General features: G+C 53.0%; 1 protein-coding gene across 2 annotated transcripts; it reads right to left on the bottom strand.

The window, feature by feature from the left end:
* Positions 1 to 65: 65 nt before the first annotated feature.
* SCAMP2 (secretory carrier membrane protein 2) lies at positions 66 to 22,278 on the bottom strand. 2 transcript variants are annotated; one of them, XM_047735711.1, is made up of 10 exons: positions 22,101 to 22,278; positions 10,135 to 10,203; positions 9,625 to 9,723; positions 8,949 to 9,077; positions 7,726 to 7,843; positions 7,058 to 7,186; positions 6,195 to 6,354; positions 5,061 to 5,162; positions 1,854 to 1,974; positions 66 to 1,649 (listed from the first exon to the last, which is right to left on the bottom strand). In XM_047735711.1, the coding sequence occupies exons 1-10, from the start codon at positions 22,155 to 22,157 to the stop codon at positions 1,515 to 1,517; spliced, it is 1,119 nt and encodes a 372-aa protein (XP_047591667.1). In that variant the 5' UTR covers positions 22,158 to 22,278; the 3' UTR covers positions 66 to 1,514. The 2 variants fall into 2 exon arrangements, with proteins under 2 accessions (XP_047591667.1, XP_047591668.1); XM_047735712.1 differs by lacking the exon at positions 8,949 to 9,077 and having other exon boundaries at positions 22,101 to 22,276.
* Between the last annotated feature and the right edge of the window lie 1,572 nt (positions 22,279 to 23,850).

Below are 23,850 nucleotides of genomic sequence, written 5' to 3'. Positions count from 1 at the left end.
TAACTCAGTGCAGGCTCTGTTGGCCACTCCCATCCTCCCAAGTCCACCAGACAAGAGGACGAGAGTTGTCTGAAAATGTCTTGTTTTTATTTAAAGCACAAAAATTGAGACATAACATATACATTTGTACATGAAGAAAAAAATACCAGAAAGTGTACAAAACCTTGGTCACTGCCATGATCAGTGGCTCTGGGGCTGAGTGGGCAGTCTGCACACTGCCTGGGGTGGGCCCCAGGTCCCAGGCGCAGGCAGTTGGCCAGCTTTTTGAGAAGTCCCCTCAGACCACACACCCGCCCCTGTAGATGGCCTTTAGAGGACAGGGTGCAGGTTTTATCTGTGGACTCCCAGGCGCCCATCACACGGGACACACCTGAGGAATCCCCAGGACCAGTGACAGGTGACCTAGGTTCCATGGGGGGGGGGGGGTACAGGGTAGCCCTCAGTAAAGTGGCTCATCAGTCCAGTGAGAGGGATGCAGTTCTGGACTGATTCTTCTGCCCCCCGAAGAGTCATACACACGAGATATTGCTGAGGGGAGAAGGCAGAGTGGGGAAGAATCTGAGGCCACAGCTAAGGGCCACTGTCCCTCAGGAGGAGAGGATATCGAAACAAGGCCAAACCACACCAGGATAGTCAGACTCTACCCCCTTAGACAACTGTCAAAGGCTGGGCAAAGGACTACTTGGGGTCAATGTCCTCCATCCCTCTCCATCCCCGAATCCCAGCCAAACCCACTGCACATTCAATAAGTCAACAGGGGAGAGGGCAAGGGCTCAGAGAGGGCCCCAGAGGGCACACATGCCTCCCACACCAGGAAGGTGCAGGGGGCACTAAAGGGCTATAAATCTGGGAGAAACAGAAGGCAAGGAAGAGCCTGGGAGTGACCGTGTCAGAGGCTCTGGAAGCCCAGAGACCACCTCAGAGTGATCTGGGGAACAGAGCTTTCCATCCACCTGGACTGCAGCTCATCTAAAGGGGGGCCTGGGGAGACTACTCCTGCCTAGGCAGGAGAGAAAGGCAGGACTGTGGAAGCCAAAGGCTGGGCCTGTGGAGCCAGATGCAGGCCAGGCCTGCTGGGGGAGGAGTGGAGTCCTAGGACCTTGGCAGAAATAAAACTGCAGCTGGCATGGGCCCAGGTCAGCTGGTGATCCCAACTGTGTTCACCTATGTGATGTGTGTGGGTGTGTGTGCACGTGCACGCCTGCATGTACCTGTGTAAGGGGAAGTGAACTACAGTCCCACTGCTTCGAACCTACCAAACCACCACCAGAGAAGGAAAGACAGCTTTTTTTTTTTTCCTTTTTTCTCTTGTGTAAAAAAAAAAAAAAGTCCCTGTCCCTCCCTCCCCTCCCCTCGGGCAGAATGGAGCTGGTAGCTGAGGAAGGAGGAAGGACTGTGCAAGACCCTCCCCAGGTCTGTGCTGGGCATAACCACCGTTTAAGGCACCCACGGAAAGTGCAGCTAGAAGGCAGGCGAGAGAAAAGGCTGGGGTAGAGGAAGGAGAGTCAGGAGGACTAGTTCCCCTGGAAGGCTCCTCGGGCAGCAGATGAGGCGGCACTGCGGAAGGTCCTGTTGCTGAAGATGCCCTGGGAAAACTCCTCCTGGGCCTGCTGGAAGCTGGCCCCCGTCCGGCGGTACAGGGAGTGCACCTGGGGAAAGAGGCTGCAGTGAGAAGTGCGCCCTGGGGACCCGCCTGACCTCCCACCCAGAAACTTGGTGACAACAGTCACTGGATCTCCGGGGCCCAGGAGCAGGGAGCCCAACTGCCTCCAGGGATGGGCATCCCCAAGGCGAAGGCAGGAAAGAGCTGCCTTCTTCCTCCGGCTGCTGTTGGCCCAGCACCCACCACTCACCCGCTTCAGAAGGAAGAGTGAGAGCACAGCACACAGGGTGAAGAAGCCAGCCACCACCATCATGATGATCGACACAGCCAAGTGGTCTTGCTTCAGCGTAGACAGGGCTGCGATCCAGCCACTGCGAAGGCGGGGAGGAGGAAGCCAGAGGGGACACAGTGAGAGGGGGCCCTGGAGGTCCCCATGAGGGGCTCTTTAAGTGGCCGCTGTAGACTGACTGGCCACCACCAGGCACCTCCCTGTGGCACAGAGCCATGGGCCAGAAGCCCTTGGGCTGTGAGAGCCCAGGCCTCTGTGAAGGCTGACAGGCCCCATGCTGCCCTCAGACAGGAGTAGTCCAGCAGAGGGCCTTTTCCTGCCACTCTAGGGGACACGGAAAGCCTGGCTGATCACTCCCAAAGCCCACCCCTGGGAAGGAGGACCACTGGCCAACCCACTGCATTCATCCTGTCACCTCAGCAACTCCTGCCAGGACCCAGGGCAGCCCCTCTGCCTTCAGTCAGTCATGTCAAATTCCTGAGCCCCAGTGTCCTTATCTCTAAGAGGGGATAGTCTCCCATTTCTGGACTTAAAACCTACTACAAAGCCACAGTTCTCAAAACAGTGCCGTACTGGCACAAGGACATACAGATCAATGGAAAAGAACTGAGAGTCCAGAAACAAACTGATACATCTACCATCAACTGATTTCTTTTTTTAAAAAATATTTTTATTATCTTTTTATAGATTTTATTTATTTGACAGAGGGAGAGGGGGAAGCAGGCTTCCCACTGAGCAAGGAGCCGGATGGGGGGCTCAATCCCTGGACCCTGGGATCATGACCTGAACCAAACGCAGAGGCTTAATCCACTGAGTCACCCAGGCATCCCCATCAACTGATTTCTGACAAGGGTGCCAAGACACCAATCTTTTCAACAAATGGCGCTGGGCAGCCACACGCAAAACAATGAAGCTGGACCCTGACTTCAGCCAGGCACAAATCTAACTCAAGATGGATCAGAGACCTAATACGAGCTAAAGAAAAGAGTTCACTCTTCATGACTCTGGGTTTGGCACTGGTTTTAGATATGACACCGAAAAAACATAACAAAAGAAAAAAATTGGACTTCATCAAAATTAAAACTTGTGCATCAAATGACAGTATCACAGAATGAAAAAATAATATAAAGAAGGGGGGGAAAAATGTGTTAATCTGGTAAGTTCATATCCAGAATATATAAAGAACTCGAAAACAAAATGGCAACCCAATTACCAGAGGAAGACCTGAATAGACATTTCTTCAACAAAGAAACACAAATGGCCAAAAAGCACATAAAGATGGTCAACATCATTAGTTATTCAGGAAATCCCAATCAAAAACCACACTCGGGGTGCCTGGGTGGCTCAGCTGGTGACACACCCTGGGTTTTGGTCTCAGGGTCCTGGATTCAGGCCCCATGCTGGGCTCCACGTTGGGTGTGGAGCCTACTTAAAAACAAACAAACAAACAAACAAACAAACAAAAAAAACCCACCACAGTGAGATACACCTCTAGGTTGGGAATACAACAAAATAAAATAAGCAGGGGTGAGGCTGCAGAAAAACGAGAGCCCTCGTATACTGCCAACGGAAATGGTGCAGCCAGGAGAACCCTCCTACCCCGTGGCCACCCCACCACAGACTTAACACGTGACCCAGCAATTCCACTCCAGATACATACCCCGAAAGAACCCAAACCAGGTATTCAAAGGCTTGTACAAAGATGTTCATAGCAGCACTGTTCACAACAGCAAAAAGGTGGAAACTACCCCAGGGTGTGTCCACTGATGAAAGGACAAGCGGATGGAAGAGTACTTCGTAAAGAGGAGGGAAGTACTAAGCCATGTTACAGCGTGAACCTTAAAAACATCACACCGAGTGAGGCTGGCGTAAAAAGCCCCATGCTGTATGGTTCCATTTAGACAAAATGTCCAGAGAAGGCAGATCCAGATAGAGCGCGAGAGAGCGAGCGAGAGCAGCTTCATGGCTGGCAGGGGCTCTGGGAAGGAGGGAGCAGGATGCCTGCTAAGTACAGTCTCCTCTCAGGGTGAAGCAAATGTCCTAGAACTAACTAGTGGATGGGGCCGCCTAACACTGTGGACCTACTAAATGCCACTGAATTTTTTACTTTAAGATGTGTTAAGGGATCACTAAAATAAATTTTATGTTCTGTGCATTTTATACTTGATAACAAGAAAGGGGGGGTTCTATCCACCCAGCCGCGGGGGTCGGGAGGTGAGGTGGGGAGGCGCTGGGAAGCCGGAGGCTGCCGAGCTCATGAGGGGGCAGGACAGGGGGGCGGGCCTGGACCAGAATGCCAGCCTTCTGACTCCCGGCCTGGGAAGCAAAGAGCACTTACGCCACAGTCTGTCTTCCAGGATCTCACTGAGGGTAGTGAGTGATGACATTTTCAAAGAGAAAGGGGCAAGCCCAGAAACAGCAGGGCAAGATGGATGAGGGGTGGCGGGAGGGCAGTGGGCACGCTTGGAGCGCAAGGTGAGTCAGGCCCCTCCCTCCGCCCTGCATTTGGCAGCTCCGCTGGAGGGAAGGGACCAAAGTAGTGCAGCCCCTCCAGGCTCAGGCTCTCAGCCAAGCGGCTGCCTGACCTTTCTGTAATGTTCCCTGTGCACTGGGGCAGAAAGGAAAACCTCAGCCGGCAGCTTTTCTTTTTGAGGCTAATTTTGAGCCGAGGACTCCAGCACCCAGGAAACTCAGGCCGGCTCTGTGCTCAAAGCCAGTTCAGAGGGGCTGGGGCTCCAGCTCGTGACATTACAGGGTCTCTGGACAAAGTCACAGCACCAAGTACACAAAAGGCCAGGGCCTCTGTCAGCAGCTACCCAAACCCAAGGGCTCGCCTGGGGCCTGTAGAAGCAGCACCAGCCTCTGGGAGGGAACGGCCAGAGGAAAGGAAGAGGATGCAATTCTCCACAGGACGTAACCCTGGTAATCTAAGGGTTTGGGGCCAGTCCACCCACAACACCTCAGAAAGTGGTGAACAGGTGAGGCAGTGAGTGGTGACCCGGGAAGAATGGGAGGGGCAGAGGAGGACACCAGGCAGCCTGCCCCCCACCTTCCCGGCCAGAGTGGAGAATGGGTCCTCTCGGAGGGCTCTGCGGGAGCGAGGAGACAGGGCAAGGGAGGTCAGGCCACCTCCAAAGCATCACCCCCTCATGCTGCCCCAGGACTCACCTGTCCCCCAGGCCAGGGATGCCTACCAACTGGATGATATAGATCCCTATTTGACAAAAAAATATGAAGAAGAACACGAAGAAGCTGAAAGAATTGTCGGACCTGTGGAGAGAAGGGGAAACCCAAGGTCATTAAGTGGGCCGGGGGTTCACTCCTCAGTATTCCCCGCTTGGCATTAGGAGCCAGAAGGCAGGATGGGAGTGCAGACAGCTCCAGTGGACCAGCCACACTGGCCAGAGGACACAAACAGCCACAGCCATAATCAGAAACAGCTTGCCACTAACTGCCCTCCAGTTTAAGGGGTCAATGCTTGACCCCTTACTCAAAGAGCTAATAAAGTTGCTCCCCAGAGGATGACATAAAGAACTTAATAGTCCATTTTCTGAGCTATGTACCTGCATTTCATAAGAGACAAGGAAATCGATGCCAAAGACAGAAACACCCAATAATAAAACCATTGGCCTGGGTCAAATAAAAAGCTATTTGGGGAGCACAGAACTGTAGACCAAACCTCCATCCCCATGTCCTCGAGGGCTGGCGTACTGCCCGCAGAGTGCATGGGAAGGTTCAGCCACCGCCTGCCCCCTCTCCCTGGGGCCTGCTAGGCTCCCAAGCCTGAAAGCAGCAACTGGGAGGCACAACACCACAAACGTTAGGGGTCTATGAGATAGATCTGCTCGAGCTCACAGTATCTATTCTCCACCAGCCCGTCTGTACTCAGCAGGCTCAAGAGTTACTGGGGAGGCAGGGGAGAGGCGGAAACAACCTAGGAGCGATAAGCCATGCAGCGCTTATCAAAGTGGACTCCCTAAAGCCTCGGAAGGGAGCTGAAGAAGCCCTGCCCTCTTCCCAGTAACGCAGCAGACCGCATGGGAGTGGGTGGGAGCCCAAGGACCCCTCTCTAGGTCTCCCGTGCCTAGTCCAAGGACAGTGCTCAGAGCAGACCCCGGATACAACATCTCAGCAAAATGGGTCCTGAACCCCGTCTGCTTGCACTGTGGATGAGAATGGGAAAGTGGATTCCCCCACCATCCTGTTCTGCTCCCAGACTGGGATGGGGCCCCTGGGCATAAGGCCCTTGGCCTGCTACCTGGGATGCTAGCCATACTCTCCCCTTGCCCCAGCCCCACTCACCTGAAGGCCTTATAGATGGGTCGGTACCAACAAAGGAAGGCACAGGGGGTGAAGATGATAAACCACAGGATGGAAAGGCCGAAGTCCACTCCCTTGGAGCTGTCGACTAAGAACCAGGCCAGGCAAGCAAGCAGGTTCAGAAACAGAGTCACTGAATGCACTGGGGAGGGTGAGGAGAGAGACAGGCTGGTGCTGAGGGGACAGAAGGGCTCCTGGGCCCAGCAAACCAACCCCAGAGAGGATGTGAGGTCCCTACAGTGAGGGCATCAGCAGAAATGCCAGTCCTTGGTCTGCACCGAGGCAAGGTGAGCTCCCAAATCCTGGTTTTTCTGGGACAGCAAAACCAGGGACCAAACCAAGTTCCTAAAAGGTGAGGGTACAGCCCAAGCATATGAAGGAGGGCAGAGGGGGAAGAAGAGATGCAGACTCAAGGGCTGATCCCTGGGGAAGAAGTCTTTCAGTGACTCTTGTCCCTGGCCCTAGAGGGCCCACAGTGGAGCTACAGGGGGTCTTATATCCGCTCACATTCCTAGGAGCCAAGAGGCCTGTGGGGAGGGAAGCCTTTGCCAAAGGAGGGCCTTTCACAGGCAATGAGCCCCAGAGGAACTCTGCAGCCTCCTGCTAGTCCCACCCTACTCGATCTGTGGTGTGAACCAGGGTGAGTGGGCCCTTTCAGGGGGCTTCCCAGGACAGGGAGTAGACAGTGGAGGGCCAATGTGTGGCCAGAAGGCAACCCCCACCCCAACACCAGCCCAGCCCTGAGGAAGGCTGGAGTCTGCAGTGAGGAGCAGCCAGAGCAAGGACAGAGCTCTGGAGTTACATCCCACTTCCCCCTTGAGCTCAGAAGACGACCCCAGACTCACACATCCAGAGATAGTACAGCATCTTGCATATCCGCTGGTAGTCGGCAGGGATCTCCACTGAGAAATCCTGATAGAAACAGGGCTTGACAGGGCACCAGAAGGGCAGGGGCGGCCAGTTGTTCTCTCTTACTGTGGGTGAACAAGCAATGCAGTCAGGCTTAGCCTCTGTAGCAGCATGTGGGGTGCATACTCCTGGAGTTTATGGGCCAAACCAGGGCTCCCAGAAGAGGCCGGCAAGTGGGAGTCAGAGTCACTATGGGTAGGGAATGGGATGGGCAAAGTGGCATGGGGCACGAATATCCACAAGCCACTACAAGATAATGGATCCCAAATGGAGCAAGAGGGCCTAAGTCATTATTTTTATGAACAACCAGCCCATAAACAGAAGGAGTCATCATCACAAAGATGAGGGGGAGTCGCACACAGGACCAGTGCCCTACTCTAGCAAAACCCTCCAGAGCTGGGAAGGAGCATGGAAACAATTTATAGTTTGAGGACCACACTGCAGGTCTCCCGGCCTCCACCTTGCTGCCCTTCTGGGCACTGGCACCAGCGCCGCTGAGATGATCTACAGCCCAACAAAGCTCCAGGGCTGCTCTGGCCCGAGCAGGCTCAGGGAAGGCTCCTGCATCAGGCAGGCTGGCCCAGAGGCTGGCAGCCTCCCTTACCGTGTAAGTTGGCCACTGTGTTCTGCAGCTCCCGCTCCTTGCGCTCTAGTTCAGCTGCTTTCCTGTCCAGTTCTTCCTGCTGCCGGAGCAGGCTTGCCTGCGCTGCGGAGGCCACGGCCTGGGGGACACAGAGGGTGGGGGCAGCCGGACACAGGAGACAGAGGGACAGCATCAGCCTGAGCTGAAGGTGGGAGGGCCTTTCCCCCGGCAGGGAGAGCCAATTCCAGCCCCATGGTGTCTGGGGTACCAGAGACCACCAAAGAGATGCCAAGGCGAACTATCTCCTACTGCCTCAACACCTCTGTCCTCTTAGGTGTTAACCAGCCTTAGGCAGGGCTTGTCTCCCCTTCTTCCCTGGGCTTGAGATTAGAGAACTACCCCCCATTCTAGAATCCAGGCAAAGTTCAATTACAGTGACCTTTGGGGTAACAGCAAAGGGAAAATGGCCTCACAAGAGACTACCTTCTACAGAAACCCGAAGAGCCACACCTCACCTGAAGAGCCTGGAGGGTGCGTGTGTGAAGGGGACACAGTACAAACCTGCCAGCAGTGAGTGCAGGGGGGAGGCATTGGAGGGCTGACCAAAACGCACCTAGGGCCTCAGGGATTTAAGCACCACCCCACCCCACCCCACCCCCAGGAGCAGCCCCCTGATGTCCACCTGAACTGCAACCGGGTACACCCCAGGCCAGCGCCCTCGGCTGGGCCCTGCTCTGCCCGGCTCTGGTGACATGCACAGTCCAAGCTTTATCCCCTGTCCAGGAAGAGCAAGGCCTCCAGGGAGGCATCCAGGGAGCTTCATGTGAGGCATTCCAGTGCAGGGTCCTGGGCCCCGCTCCTGCCAGGCGCTACAGCCACGGGCGCCTGGCTCCTCCTGAAGTCTACAGTCCTTAGGCAGCGGATCTCAAACCAGTCACCTTGCGGGATGACCAGCCAGGTGTTATGTGTACATACGTACGTGTGCGTGCGCGTGTACTCATACCCACACTCGCTCTCTCGCTCTCTCCAAAAAGAGTTCTCCGAAGAGCTGAGGCTGCCTTCGGAGGTAAGTTTCAGGCTCCGGGGGCAAAAGCAGGACCAGAACTGACCACACTGGACCCTGCTGAGGGTCTTGGCCCTCCCTCCCAAGTCCAGTCAGATGGTGGGAGCAGCTTGGGGCCCATGAGAGTCCAAAACCCGGCTCAGGCTTTGCCCTCACTCAGGCTCATCTACACTTTGCCTACCTTCGGAAGCTTTCGCGTGTAGCTGTCTCTGAGAATACTATCTCCTCCTAGCAGCATCTGCCTCTCTGAGAGCTCCCTCACTGCCAGGAGTCTGGTAGGCAGGAACTCGCTGGCCTGTCTAAGCAGGAGCTGCAACACACACTCCACTGAGGGCCACGGCCACCAGGGGTAGAGGGGATGGGGGGCAGGAGGGCAGGGTAGTGAGGTGATGGCAGAGAGGGTCAGGCATGAGGCAGACCAGAGCCCCAGCATTTGGTGAAGGGACAAAGGGCAATAGGAAGGAAGACAGGAATGAAAGAGGTAAAAAAAAGAAAAGTGAGAGTGAGAGAGGAAGAGAGATTCTGGGCCCCGAATAAGAGAGGACAAACCAAAGGCTCCAGGAGGATCTGGAATGCCAAAACAGGGGCAAATGCTCTTGTTCAAGACACCAAGGACTCCAGCCTGGTAAGCAGAGCTTAGTTTCTGGTGGTAGTAGTGGGGCGGGGTGAGGATCGAGGCTGGCTGAGCAGACCCTCCACATGCAAATGACTAGCTCCAAGGTCAAGAGGGCCCTTGAAGGGGAGCTGGGAATGAAGGCCCTCTGTCCACCCCCACTCCCAATCTCAGGGCTCAGCTACTGGTCTGGGGGCTTCCCTTGCTGGAAAGGAGAGGCTAAAAGGATCTTTGTTAATAGTACCTGGGGGGTTGGCTGGGTTGGTTCCACTGAAGGCTGGAGAACCGCCGGCTGCGAGGGCCCAGGGAGCTGTGTGACAGGAACAGTTGTCGCTGCATTTGTCTGCATGGGATACACCAAAGGAGGCAGGTGAGTAGCTGCACCGGTCAGCCTGCCAGTGAGGGGCATTGCCCCGAGGGCAGGCCTGGGCCTACCTTTGCGACTTCCTGGCCATCAGTTGAGCCTCAGGCACTGGGCAGTGTGGTGCTTCACCCAGCACCTCTGGTCTCTTGCTGGAGCCCCAGCTCCCCAGCACAGTCCTGCTCTCTTCAGGGAAGGGCCCAGATCACAGATCCCAAGGGAAGAACTGGTGACTTCTTCACCCTTCCCCCCACCCCAAGCCCATGTTAGGGCTATCCCTTTGAGGACGGAAGTTTCTCAGAGCTGTTTCTGTCACTGCCAAGGCTCCTTGCCCCAGAAACCTAGCACCAGCCAGAGGGCCCAGGGACTCAGAAAGAGGGCATGCTCACCAACCTCTGAGAAGGGATTGAATTCCGCCAGGCCACCCTGTGGAGCACTGGTCAGCTGGGTCACAGAGGGATCCTGGGAAGGTAACAAAAAACAGCCGTGAGACACCCGGGAGAAGAGAGAACCTTGATGAAGGGAAGGGACAACACCGTCCCTTGGCCCCTCCCAGGGATACCTGGCTGGAGGGACACTGCTGAGCCCCTTCCTGGTGCCCTGAAAAGCCTCTCGGGAAGGCTCCTGTGCCCAGCCCCTGCCACACCAGAGCTGTGATCTCTTCTCCTGGAAAAGGACAAGTTCAGCCCCAATGACTTCCCAGGAAAGACCCAGAACAAGCTTCCCACTATGAGACCTCGGAATAGATACCACCCATGTCCTTGTTAGTGTCCTTTCCACATTCAAAATGGTTCACAGCATTTACCTCCAGGGACTGGGGGCGTGGGGGGCCATGGGGGGCGGTGGTGTAGAGAATTATTTTTTACTTCATAACCTTTCTCTACTGTTGTATTTATTATTTTACAGGAAGCACTTATTCCTCTCCATTTTTAAAGGACAGTTTAAGGTTCTGGAACAAAAACGTGCTGCTGGCTGCCAGTGCTGGTTTTATTAAATCAGGCACACTTGCTAGGAATAGAGAGGCATGAAGGGCTCAGATGAAAAGCCGGGAAAATGTTTTTGGGGTTTTTTTCTGGATTCTTTTCAAAAAATCCAAAAATGTCCTCAGAACACAGTCTTTTCCTGAGTTTTCCTTCCTGAGTCTTCCCTTCCCCATCTGACCTCTGCCAAGGCCAGCCCTCTGGCCTAGGGCCTGCACAGCACTCCCTGTCATCTCCTTCTCCCCAGCATCCCCCGGTTGGCCCAAGGTCAACAGGCAGTGGCCTCATCCTGCCCCCTCCGCACCCTCTATCATCCATACCTTCCCCTCCCCCTCCCCCACATGTAATAGGTACGAGGCTCAGGTCCAGCTCCACAGCGACGCATGGGCTCTGGAAGAAAGAGCTGTAAAGGATGGGCTCAGGGCCACTGGACTCTGCCAAGTTCCCGGTTACAAGGCCTCCCCTGGCCCGTCTCTGTGTATCTAACCCTCCCAACCCCCAACCCTCACTACGGTCCACATGCTCCTGTTCTGCTGGCCCAGCTTCACCTCCACTAAATGGATTCTCAAACGGTATTCACATGAGACAGACCTTCAGAGGACAATCCCCTCACATGTCAGATGTGGAAACAGACCCTAACCATGGCACTGTACTTGTCTTAGGTCTCAAAATGGCTGGCTCCCTATTCCGTACATTCACAAAACCAAGGGTCAGTTGTGAGTGTTCTCTCTGATGTTTTTCACACACACCAATTCTCGTCTCTGATTCCTGACCGGTGAGACTGACTGGCTGGCCCCCGGGCCTAGCCCAGAGCTGGGTATGCAGCTCCAACTCCCTTCTTCTCTCTGGATACCTCATCTCTCTGCACCCCATCCAATTTCCTCTGCTGGCCACCATCCCCGCCTAGTGGCCCCTACAACTTGGGACAAAATGACAAGGTGAGGTTCAGAAGGCCAGCTGAGCTGGAGGAACTGGCCTTGAGGTTATTCATTGGCTGAAAGATTAGCAGATATCTCCCAGAATCACTGGGCTGGCTTCTGGCAAGAAAGATTTGGGGCTCGGGCTCTGTTCCCCTTTTCGACTCAGCAAAGCACCAAGCCACAGCAGACTGTGTGAGCTGAAGTCACTGAAATCAGATCCACCATCCAGGGAACTGGTTACCTGAGTCTGTGTCACAGGACAGAGGACAGAGAGGTGGCTCTGGTAGCAGTTTCGGGTGCTGGCCCACATGTCTGCCTGAGGCGCATACGTCTTAACAGGCAACCTCCAGACCATAAAGAGAGGTCATTTCCTTTACCAAGGTCAGCCAGAAGAGGATTCTGGGGGTGGGCGAGCTGACTACTCTGCCTATGGTGAGCTCTCTCCTCTTTTTTTCTAAAATCTTCAGCACTCGGTCCTGGACCCCTCACTAGATTCACCACAAATACTGCCTCAGCTAGCAGGCCATAAACCTCTGTGGCCAGATGCCTCTGTGTCTAGTTCAAACTTCCAGCTTCTAGTGTTTGGTGAAGGGCCTGATGTGGAGCAGAATCTCATGGGATCTCGAAGCTGATGTTCGAGAGTACCTGCTGCGTGCTCTCCTCCACTTTCTCTGGGGAGGTACTGCCCCAAAGCTAGGGGGCGCCCATGCCATTGCAGCAGCCCCAGGGCCCACGAGCACCCTGCCTCAGAAGAGAGGCCTAGAACACTCAGGCAGGCCTGGGCTCCTTCTGAAAGATGAGAAGCTTAGGCCTGGTGGGAGAGGAAGGGAGCTGACATTTACTGGGGATCTACTATGTGCCAGGATTACACAGTGATGCTAGAGTGAAGTTCTAGTCACCCCAGAACAGGTCATGTTGTGAAGCCGTCAGATATGAAGGTTCTACCAGCCTTCTTCAACCTGATTCCTTGAAAGAATTATGGCCCAATGCCCTAAGGCAGCCACCGTCTGCAATGAGCTGCCTTCTCCCCCGTGCATCTACAATAGTTCTGATTCTAATCCATCCTTGAGAGAGTGGAGAAAACCCTCACTTCAACCAGCTTCCGTGCTCTGCAGCTCAGCTGAGCAGCCCTGGCCAAGAAAAGCTACACCCCCCCATCCCCAACTTCAACATCATGACCACCCTGCAAGGAATGATTTTCTTTAGTTTGAGGCTGGAGAAAGCCCCAGCTCACAAAGGGGAAGTAGGTTTGTCCAAGATCGCAGGGATAGTGGCTGAGCCGGATCCTGAATTTGTCTATCTCCAGGGACACAGTGGCAAGCCTGAGAGGGGAAGGCTTGTTCAGCAGTGCACACCCAAAGCCTGCTGCAGTTAACAAACAGAAGGTGCTCCATGTGTGACTGAATGAAGGAACCCCGCTCCTGAGGAACACAGGGCATGTGACTGACCAGGACAACGGTTTCTGTTCGGTTTTTTATTCCTGGACTTCAGGAAGTCCTTGGGGGATACTCATGGCCGGAGACATGCAGAGTCTTGCACGAAAGACCACACTGGCTGGTCTGAATGAAGACCCTCAGCTTCTACTCCGAACCACAAATAAGAAGCCCACAGCAGCTACGTCCTTTCCTACTCGCCAAACGTCAGCTGACTCGTAAGTGGGTCAAGTAGTTATTTCAAGAGATGGCAAGAGCTAAGTTTCACCTATAGAGAGGTAACACAAAACCCACTTGGTACACAAAGGACTCAGACTGCCTGATGCCTTTGCCGAATCTGTAACAAAGAAAACTCGCCTGCACTCAGTTCTTTCCATTCGGGGAACAGTCCGGGGGTGAGGGACACACCAACACAAAGAGGGTGCATTGCCCTACCAGAGCCAATGATCGATGATCCTAGCAGAGACATGTGTGCACAGCACAAGAGCCCAGGGCAGAGTGAAGAAGGGAGGGGAGGAGAAGGGAGGGGAGACCCCGGAGGGGAGGAGAGGCCCACCACCACTGGAGAAGGGAAACCCTTCGTGGAGACGCAGTGTCAGGGAACGGAGGGAAAAGAGGCGGGCAGGCAGGCAGGCTGGAGCTCGGCCAGGAAGGGCCGGGGAAAAACATACTTGTTTCCAGTCTGGCAGTCACTTTCCATGTCACAGGTCCTGGCTGCGCTTGAGCTGTGACTTTGCCATCCTACACTCCACCCAAGCTCCCCGTGTGGGATTTATTTCAGGCTCCAAATAAACACATTAAATAAACACCTCATGAATAACAACAACAAAACACTCAGCCATTCTCTTTGAGAGGCAGTTACCAAGACTTTGGAACCTCTGTGAAATCCTATTTGGTTTTAGACAAGGCTGTGTGTCATATGACTAAAAAGGGCAATCGTCCCCAGACTGGCTGGCTGGGTCCCAAGTGAAAAAAGCCACAGTGAACCTTGGTAGTCTCTTACCTGAGAACCCATCCTGGGGAAATAGGATAAAAATACGTAAAAATCTGGATCTGCAAAGATGTTTATTGCACCAGTATTTACAACAGGAGGGAAAAAATCAGAGGCGCCTGGGCAGCTCAGTTGGTTGAGCATTTGATTTTGGTTTCTGCTCAGGTCATGATCTCAGGGTCGTGAGATGGAGCCCTGCGTAGGGCTCCGAGCTCAGCGAGGAGTCTGCTTGAGATTCTGTCTCTCCCTTTCCCTCTGCCTCTCCCCCAACTCACTCTCACTTTCTTTCTAAGAAATAAATTACCAAAAAAAAAAAAAAAAAAAAATCCAGAATCAACTTAAACGTCCAATGACAGTGAGCAAAGAATGTTTTGGTACACATCCCCCCAATGGTCTAAACAGCTGTTAAAAATCATAGCTACAGACACAGGGCAGCAACACAGAAAAGTGCTTTGTTATATGAATCCCAAATAACAATTTTGTCAAAAGTGCTCATATAAAGAGACTGGCAGGAAAATGCATCAAAATAGCAATGGTTTCAAAAGGCAAGAAATTGCAATGATCTATTTTGTCTTCCAAATTTTCCATGTGATTACATTATTTTTCCCTTCAAAGCACATGTACCCACGCATTTTTAAAAAGAGCCTGAGGACCCACCAAATGAGCAAGGTGCAGGCAGGGCCTCTCTCTCCTGCAGCCCAGGAAAGTGAGGCTAAACCACCAGCTGGGCTCCCAAGGCCCTCCTGGCCCTGGCGCCCGCGCTCTGGGCAGGGCCTGTCTGCGGTCACACCGACCACCTGCCCCCTCCTTCCACCTTTGTCTCCTCCCTACGCAAACCATACCACACCAAGCACAGGGCTAGGATGCTGGAAAAAAGCCTTGGTTCCTGCCCTCAAGAAGCGGACAGTGCAGAGAACCAGTAGGCAGGAGGGGAAGTGTGGCAGGAGGCACCCTGGAAGCAGGCAAGGCCAGGCACCTTCACGGGGGAAGAAGGGACTAAGCGCTCGGGGAGGCAGGGAAGGCTGTATACTCAGGCGCTGCCTGAGCTGGATCTTGAGTGATGACAGACGTGTAGCAAGCATGGAGGAGGGAGGCAAGAGCAGCATTTGCAAAGGCACAGCAGCTCTACAGGATGTGGGGTGACCCAGTAGGGGGGCTGCCAGAATTCACCCAAGGCAGGACCAAGGACATTGAAGTTTACTGAAAACCCTGCAAGGAAGCAGCAGGCAGGACAGCAAAGGAGAGACAGTCTGCCACGAGGCAGGGCAGGGGAGAGGGGGCTGTCGGGAAGGGGAAGTGAGGAGGTATGGGAACGTATGGAATTTTCCTTTTTTGGTACCTGTGCCTGGGTGTAAGCAGCCCATTTGGTCAGCCGGGGCTCAGGGATCTTCTGTGCTGGGTCACTTAACAAGCCTGTTTGCATTCAGCTACAGGGGTCACTGTGGGTCCTTTTACCTGACTCAGGTTTCCGGTGCTCAAGTCTGACGCTTAAAACCAGCTTCTAGGGGTGCCTGAGTGGCTCAGTTAAGCATCTGACTCTTGGTTTCGGCTCAGGTCATGATCTCAGGGTGGTGAGATCAAGATGAGGGTTGGGCTCTGTGCTTAGTGGGGGATCTGCTTGAGATTCTCCCTCTCCTTCTGCCCCTACCCCTGCTCTAAAACAATCTTTAAAAAATAAAATGAATCGGGGCACCTGGGTGGCTCAATGGATTAAAGCCTCTGCCTTCGGCTCGGGTCATGATCCCAGGGTCCTGGGATCAAGCCCCCCATCAGGCTCTCTGCTCAGCAGGGGGCCTGCTTCCTCCTCTCTCTCTGCCTGTCTCTCTGCCTGCTTGTGATCTCTATCAAATAAATAAAATCTTTAGAAAAATAAAATAAAATAAATCATAAAAATAAATAAAAAATTAAAGCAGCCTCTACACAGGAGAAGGCTCCGATGGCTGTGGAGTGAAGAGTAGAGAGAGAGGAGCCAGGAATGCCAAGGAACCAGCCTGAAGCAGGGGTTAGGCCAGGCTGCCAGAGTTTGGACTCCACCTGTGGGCAGTGCTGGACAACTGGAGACGGGTGTCTGCCACAGTGAGGACAGTGCAGTGAATAGGGAGAGAGGCCTGGACGGGACCACAGTCCACAGGGGTGACAGAGAGAACTGGCATGACAGCTGGGAGTGGAGAAGGGGGGACAGACTCCAGACACCTTGCTTGGGGAGATGCCATGGGCTCCGCCATTCTCTGAGCCAGAAAGGGGAAAGGGAAGTTGAGGGACAGGGTGGCCAGCTTGGGTGACTGGTGAACAAGGGCAGTGATCACAGTGGAAGAAGAACAAGTTTTTCAGGAGTGGGCGTGTGGGAGCAGGGAGAGGCCCGGAGAAGATACCAAGCTGGTCTGGAGATACCTATGGATGAGGTCTGCTTGACTAGCAGGCAACCTGCAGGCAAGATGTGGGAATACTGGTCTGAAGCTCAGGAGGAGGTGAGGGCTAGAGTCCTAGATGTGGTTGGTTTATCTGTTTTCTTGAACTCACAACAATCAAGAGTCACACTCTACCAGCTGAGTGAGCCCGGCGCCCCTAGAGCTCTAGACCTGGGATGGCGGGACGCAGATGCTACTTGGAAGCCACAGTGGGAGAGGACAACACCCCCCTCCCCCGCCCACCCCACCCACCCTGTTCTGACCTCAAGCATTCTAGCTGGCTGCTTCTTCCCGGCTCCTCCCAGGGTGCAGGCTGAAGACCCTGAGGGCAAAGCATCCTCTGCCGGAACCGAAACTACCCCCTGAAGCAACAAGGGCTGTCGGAGCCACAAGACTCCACACGTGACTGACTTGAAGACAACGAGCGATTTAACCATCATGGCCTACCTGGCACATACCCACCGACCTTTGTCCCACACTTTCAGGAGATAAACCTGGAAGCCTTCCCTCCCCCCAACACTTTGGAGATGTCTTTGAGATGCCAGCCCGCCGTCTTCCCGGGCTCAGCCTCACGGCAATAAACTTGTTTCGCCACCGCTCAGCTCTCTGCCTCTGGATTTAGTCAGGGGCAAGTGGCTGAACCTGCTTTGTTTGGGTCCCCGGGGCCACGTGGTCCTGCACCCCGCGTGCCGGCTACAATGCAAGTGGAAGAACTTACTCAGAGAGGTCTACAGTGAGAACAAAGTCAAGGACAGAACTCCAGGTTTCACAGCCTGCAAATAGGAGGAAGGTGGTGAGAGTCCCAGCGTTAAAGAGGCCAGGACAGAGAGAACCACCAGAGGGACTGGCCGAGCAACTGAGTGTGCCTCAAGTAGCGGACGTGTCCAGGCCCACGGTGGGAGAAGTGGGGGGAAGACATGACTGGGGCTGGGCGGCGACAGCATGTGGAAGCTTCGTTACCTGAAATAGGAACTACCCTCTCTTCCCATCCAGCCGGCTCTCTGCACCCCGCCTATCCCTGTCTACCACAGGACTCTACCTTTCCTCCTCAGATCCGTCACAGCTCCTTCTGGCAAGTCTTGACTGCCCTCATCATACCCGCATTACCGTGAACAGATCAGAAGCTCTGGCAGGTCATGTGCTGCTCATTTACCCTGTCTCCTGCGCAGGCCCTTGGAGCGGCCGGAGCTCAGTGATGTGCCTAAATGTGTCAGCCATCTCAAGGGAGCACTGCTGGACAGGTCATGCCTTGCTAATGCACACCGCGCTCTTCTCTGAAAGAGCGGCGAGAACCCCTTGTTTGTCCTGGTTAAGTATTATCACTGCTCGGAACACGGGATTATTCTACTCCAAGTAGCCGCAAAGACAACGGAAGTGTGGGGCTCCAGTTCCACTGTGTCTCTAGCCAGGCACTTTCTAGCACCCAGCCTGGCTCCAGGTGCCAGCCCTAGAGGCAGGGAGACGACTCCCACCCCCCACCCCCCAGTCTGGCAGCTGTCTGGACTCCCACTGTCTGAACTTCACCGTTTTCAACTTTCTCGAGACAGTGCTCCTATTCCGCAGGAAAGTTCTAACGGGCCCATCTGGTGGGTTTAAGAATCCCCGCAATTACAGTCAAGCTGGAGCCCACCCTCTCTGGGAAGTGGCAAAGCCTCCATGTCTGAGCAGGGAGCTTTGTTCACGCCCAAACCACGTTTCTGCCACCACTTTCTCCTCCCACAGGAGAGAAACGTTTTAAATCCTTGGGAAGCAGCCACACTGCTGAGATTATCTTTTAATTTCGAGGAGGCAAGTGTCAAAGTGATATTGTGTGATCTGGCAATGCTCGACACTGAAAGGTTTTGTCTGTTCAAGTGCCGCCAGCCACTTTACTCCCCCTCCTCAAGATCAACGCCGTCTGCCTGAGGCAACGTGGCAGATGCGCCCAGGAGGAAAGTGGCCCTGGCACGGGCCTGGGTGACCTGCTTGCCAGCAGGCTGCTGAAAACTCCAACCGGTGCGCCAGTGCCCACCTCTAGCCCTCTCCTTCCCCACCCAACAAGCCCTTCCTGAGAAGCTTTGGGGAGCAAACCCAGAGAGGGTGGAGCAGAGGCACCACAATAACAGGGGGGTGAGGGAGTGCTGGGGATGTTGTGAAATCCGTAATCCTTGGCTTGCAGTTTCCTGCTTCCTCCTGGAAGTTTGGTAAAAACCTTTGCTGCGCTCTTGTGACAACTCTGTGCTTACAGCTCTTACTGGGCAGGGAGTTTGCTAAGAATCCCAATTATAACTCTAGGCAAAGAAGCCTAGGGTTCTTTAAATTTAAAGGCACAGCGGAAGTTGCATGGCCTATTACAAGAGCTGGCAGAAAAAGGATTCCATGGCTGGATAACTTTGGGAAGTGCTGGGTCAGACAAAGTTGAGCAAATGTCTTTACTGTAAGATTGTGCAGAGCCTTTCACAAAATAACAAGCCTTGCCAATCTGCAACAAAAATGGAATACAGAGTGATTCCCAAATTTATTTGACTACATAACCCTGAGTACCTTTCAGGACTGGTATTACTCAGAAGCTATGCTGCTAAAAAGCACAGTATAATCTGTAATATTCCAGCCTCACACACTGTGGTGGGGGGAGGGACTTGCATAGCTAACACTAATTAGTGAGTACTAATTAAAACTTACTTAACTAGTACTAATCAACCTTACCAGTACTCTCATTTCAAGAATGGGGGCAGTTGGGGCACCTGGATGGCTCAGTCGTTGGGCATCTCCCTTCGGCTCAGGTCATGATCCCGGGGTCTTGAGATTGAGCCCCACATCAGGCTCCCGCCTCAACTGGGAGCCTGCTTCTCCCTCTCCCACTCCCCCTGCTTGTGTTCCCTCTCTCACCGAATCTCTCTCTCTCTCTCTGTCAAATAAACAAATAAATAAAATATTAAAAAAAAAAAAAAACAGGGGCAGTGATGATGAAGATACATTCTTTCCTTAGCAGGCCTAAATAACCCCAATGCAGTTTAAGACCAGTATGTGCTCCTTCCTGCTGCGAATTAGCTGGTAACTCTAGCATGCCCCATCCTCACTGGGTTCCTGGTTTCCTCCTCTCTAGACTAAGGGGTTACAATAGATTTCTGAGGATGCCCTGACTCTTTAACAGTCCACCATGGACTCTGAACACTAAGCATACTTTCATAACCCACCATGGAGTGACAGAAAACATGACTCTGCTCTGAAAGCTAGCTAGGTGTGACAGTTGTGGAGCCTATCGCCACTCCCCTTACTCTCTCCTGAGCTCTGTGCTAACACCCTGGGTAAATGAAGCTGGGCTCACACCTAGTCACCCCAGGGCTACACCCTCCCAATGTCCCAGCCCTGGAAGTCAGGGAAGCAAACACTTCCATCACAAGGATGGGGAGGGCGGCTCTCCAGGAGAGCTTGAAGGCCCCACGTCCAAAGCTCCTTCTCCCCGTGGGGCTGTGTGCCAAGAGGAAAAACCCAGTCCAGCGTAAGAAGGAGCAGAGTCACAGCCAGCCAGCTTCCGTCTTCCCACACAGAATTCCCCACCAGATGCTGCTCTTTACAGGACCACAGCTGCTTCCTGTCCTGCCATATCCTGGAGCTGCCTGACGGACAGACTGTCTCGCTTGAATGCAGAAGTTACTTCTACCACAATTTGCACAATCACTCCTGGGGCTGAAGATGTGGTTTAAGCCTAAGACTTTCAAGCTGCTATTAATACAGGGCAGCACTCAGGCCAATTATCTCGTCCAATGCTACCGCTGGAGACAAATTCTCTGCATCTCCGGAGGACTGCCTCTCAGATAGAAACAGACATTTTATTTCTGATTCTGACAGGAAAAAGAAAAAAAAAAAGCCAACCATTACACAGAACGCGTTCCAAGAGACTACTAGATCCTTAATAAAACTCAAAGTCCAGTGTTATAAAGCAGTTTTGTAATTAAATTAAACTCTTACCAGATGACACTGACAGAAAAGAAAGACGCAAATGTTTTTTCTTTACTCAACTAATAGAGATGAGACAAGGTCCCTGCAAAGGTTCCATCAAGAAGCATTAAGCCGCAAGAGGAATGTTCAGGACGTTACAAAGACCAAGCTACTAAAATTTGCCCTAAGGGCTCCCTTTGACTAAATACCTTGAGACCAAGAAAGAGCGACAGAATGTTGACTCTGATAGTATACAATTATTCCCTGCTGGTCTCCTTTGTTTTTGCTCTGATCCTTGAAGGAATTCAAGGTGAGAAAACTCAGGCAGAGAGTTGCAGGAGGACCCCTCTAAGTACTTCCCCGACATCTGCAGGAAACTTTGCAGCTGCCAGTGACCAGAATAAAATACAAGCATGATGAGTTAATGTGCCTGGTGACATCCTGACAGAGCAGAAACCTTGGGGCTCATAAATCACCAGTCAGCGCAATTAAGTTTCCCTAGAACTGGTTTTGAGCAGACATAAAATAAGAGGCCCAGGGCACCTGGGTGGCTCAGTGGGTTAAGCAGCTGCCTTCAGCTCAGGTCATGATCTCAGGGTCCTGGGATCGAGTCCCACGTCGGGCTCTCTGCTCAGCAGGGAGCCTGCTTCCCTCTCTCTCTCTCTCTCTCTGCCTGCCTCTCTGTCTACTTGTGATCTCTCTCTGTCAAATAAATAAATAAAATCTTTAAAAAAAAAAAAAAATAAGAGGCCCAGGAGATCTGGAGCTAATAAGCTTCACAGGCTTTCCAAAGCCCTTTACTGGGAAAAAAGAATACCCCTGCACCCTCAGCTCAAAGGTAGAAAGGTTTCAGCTTTAAGTAGGAAGACTTCTTCTGCGATCCTTTGCTCAAAAGATCAGGCCGGCTCAAAGGTCAACACATCTCAACTACCCTAACAACACACACAGGTCCATCAGATCGCACTTCTTGAGCTTCAAGACCCTGAGGCCCTCCCCACTCCCTAAACCTGGGCTCTCTCTCCTATCTAGCCAAATCCCAGTCCAAACTAGACCCATGGCCAAGGTTTGGCATTCTTATCAAGTCCATATTTCAGTGTGCGTTGGCTACCCACCCTCTCCCAACCTTCCTTTCCTAGCGAATCTCAGTGGGTCTCCTACACCTTGTAGGCTAGTTTGGCTCTTCGGCAGAGGCTGGGGGAGGGGTAGTAGGGTGGGAGGAGAGCTGAACTTGGGATCTTCCCACATTCCTCCTTCCCAGCAGAGGCTTCCACCTCTCCATCATGTAGTTTTCACTCCCTTTCCTAACGTGACTCAAGGAAGATGTCTTCCCAAGACGGCGGGATGGGGTAGCCACACTTCCCCCTCAGTTGAAGTCGCTTCTCTCCCCGACACTGGGGGTCTCCCTGACTGCGTCTGGTTCAGTTCCTTTCCCTAGCAGGGTCCAGCTAGGAGCGTCGTCGTCCAGAGGGGCGACACCCGGGGAGCTAGAGGGTCCCACCACTCCTCTCCAAGCTACAGAACCCCGCCCCCTCCTCAGTTACACCTGCTGCTAGTCCCGCCCCACAGACACTACGATAGGCCAGCCCTCAGAGCCCATTCTTCCATTGGGCAGACAGCCTGTCTCTTCTACGCCACGTCTCCCGCTCCAGCGAAAGAGGCCCGGGCCGCGGCCTATGGCACTAGAGAGAATTGAGTTGGGGCTGTACCTGGAAGGGGTTTACGTCCACTGGGTCTGCGAAGGGGTTGGTGTCGAAGGACGACATGGCGGTCGGGGGCGGACAAACGAGCTCCGCCAACGCTTCTGCCTCCGGGCACCCAGACCCAGCGGCACTCTCGGTGCAGACCCTCCACTTCCGGGAGCGAGGCAGCCGTTCTGGCGCAGGCGCGGCGCCCTCTTAGGGGGCGTGGTCATTGACGTCACAGAGATCCGCCCCGCCCTCCCGTGCAGTCCACTACAAAGCGGCAGGTGGGCGTTTGGCTTCAATTTGTTCCGTACCTTCCATTGCTCTTTATCGGAGCTCACTTGTGCTCCGCACTGGGGACGGCACCCAGGCTCGAGGGAGCGGGAGCCGGAGACGTTATCAGTAGCCTCTCCAACTTCCTCTTTCCAACTTCGTTTTGGAAAATTCCCAAGTAAACTCTGCTAAGTGGAGTCGGAAAGTTAAATCCTTAATTTCCCTCGAGGGCAAGTTTGGAAAGTCGCACTGGTCCAGGCAGGAGACAAGTGTTGGCCCATTTCGGCGGGAGTGGGGAACGGAGTTCCTGACCCGAAAGGACTTCGCTGAGCTAGGCGAGGATTCTGGTGATAGAGCCCAGCAGAGGGGTTCTTCTTCGAAGAACCGACCGTGCATCTGTCCCACACAGGTGCTGAGCCCTGATTCTTTTTAGGTCTTGCCCTCTGCGGTCAAGTTTTATCGATTTAGTGATGAGGATCCCTGAGCCCAAGACTGTTTTAGGGTCTGAGGTGGGATTTGAATCTGGACATCAAGCATTTGTTAAATGAATGAGGGATTTCAGCATGGGGGAGATGCTCTCCACTACCCTTATTTCTTCATACTCTTCTGCTTCGTTCATTTGTGCTGCCACCGAATCCAGTCACTATCATTCCTTACCCAGCTCTGGTACAGGGCTGCTAATTGGTCTATTGTTGTTTATGTTGTAACCAAAGATCGCTTTAAAGGGAACAAAATACTATAAAATATTATTATAACAATACCATTTATTTAAAATATTATTATAAAACATCATTATAAAAGTGTTACTATAAAATAATATCATATTATTTTAAACATTACTGCTTAAAGTCCTTCAATTATTTTCCTTAAAGGCCCCAATTCTTGTATGGCCTCTAGGTCCTTTAGGACCCGCACCTATCCAGCCCTGCTAGTGGCTTTTCAGTTCTTCAAACTTCCTTTGTTCCCTCCTACCTGGGAACCTTTGCCCATAAAGTTCCCTCTTCCTGCTATGCTTTTAGCCCATGCTCTCATCAACCCTAGTTAACCCCTACTTATCCTTTTATCCAAGCTCAGATGCCCCATCTTCAGGAGTGGCCTCTCCACTCTATAGGTTAGATCACCTCCGCCCACCACAACAAATGCTTATATTACCTTGTAGTTTTGCTTCATAAGAGGTATTGCAAATTGTAAGTATATACTCGTATTAGTGGTTATCTGTTTATGTCTATCTCTCCCACTAGACTATAAACTCCACAAGGGCAGGAGTAGGGTCTATTTTGCTCACTGTTACATTTCTGGCACTAACATAGTACCAAGAACATGATAGGTAATAAGTAAATATTTACTGTTTACCTCACCCACTTTTCTTACCTTCCTCTTTACTGTCTAAATTCCAGCTTCTCCCAGAAGGCTCATTTGGCTGGGGGAGTGGGGATGAGGAGAAGGAGAGGTATTCAAAGGTAGGAGGTATGTGAGATGTGCTGTTTGTAGGATTCTTGTA

The sequence above is a fragment of the Lutra lutra genome, chromosome 7 (assembly GCF_902655055.1).
Source record: "Lutra lutra chromosome 7, mLutLut1.2, whole genome shotgun sequence".
Lineage (NCBI taxonomy): Eukaryota > Metazoa > Chordata > Mammalia > Carnivora > Mustelidae > Lutra > Lutra lutra.
Note: the sequence above shows the minus strand (reverse complement) of the source record. Positions and strands in the feature narration are given on the sequence as shown.

Excerpts from the sequence above, each read along its gene's own strand:
- SCAMP2 (XM_047735711.1), bottom strand. The coding sequence starts at position 22,157 with ATGTCGTCCTTCGACACCAACCCCTTCGCAGACCCAGTGGACGTAAAC. Across the intron at positions 10,204-22,100 it reads TGGACGTAAACCCCTTCCAG|GATCCCTCTGTGACCCAGCT; the intron begins GTACAGCCCCAA and ends TTACCTTCCCAG. Across the intron at positions 9,078-9,624 it reads CAACCCAGCCAACCCCCCAG|CTCCTGCTTAGACAGGCCAG; the intron begins GTACTATTAACA and ends TGTGTGTTGCAG.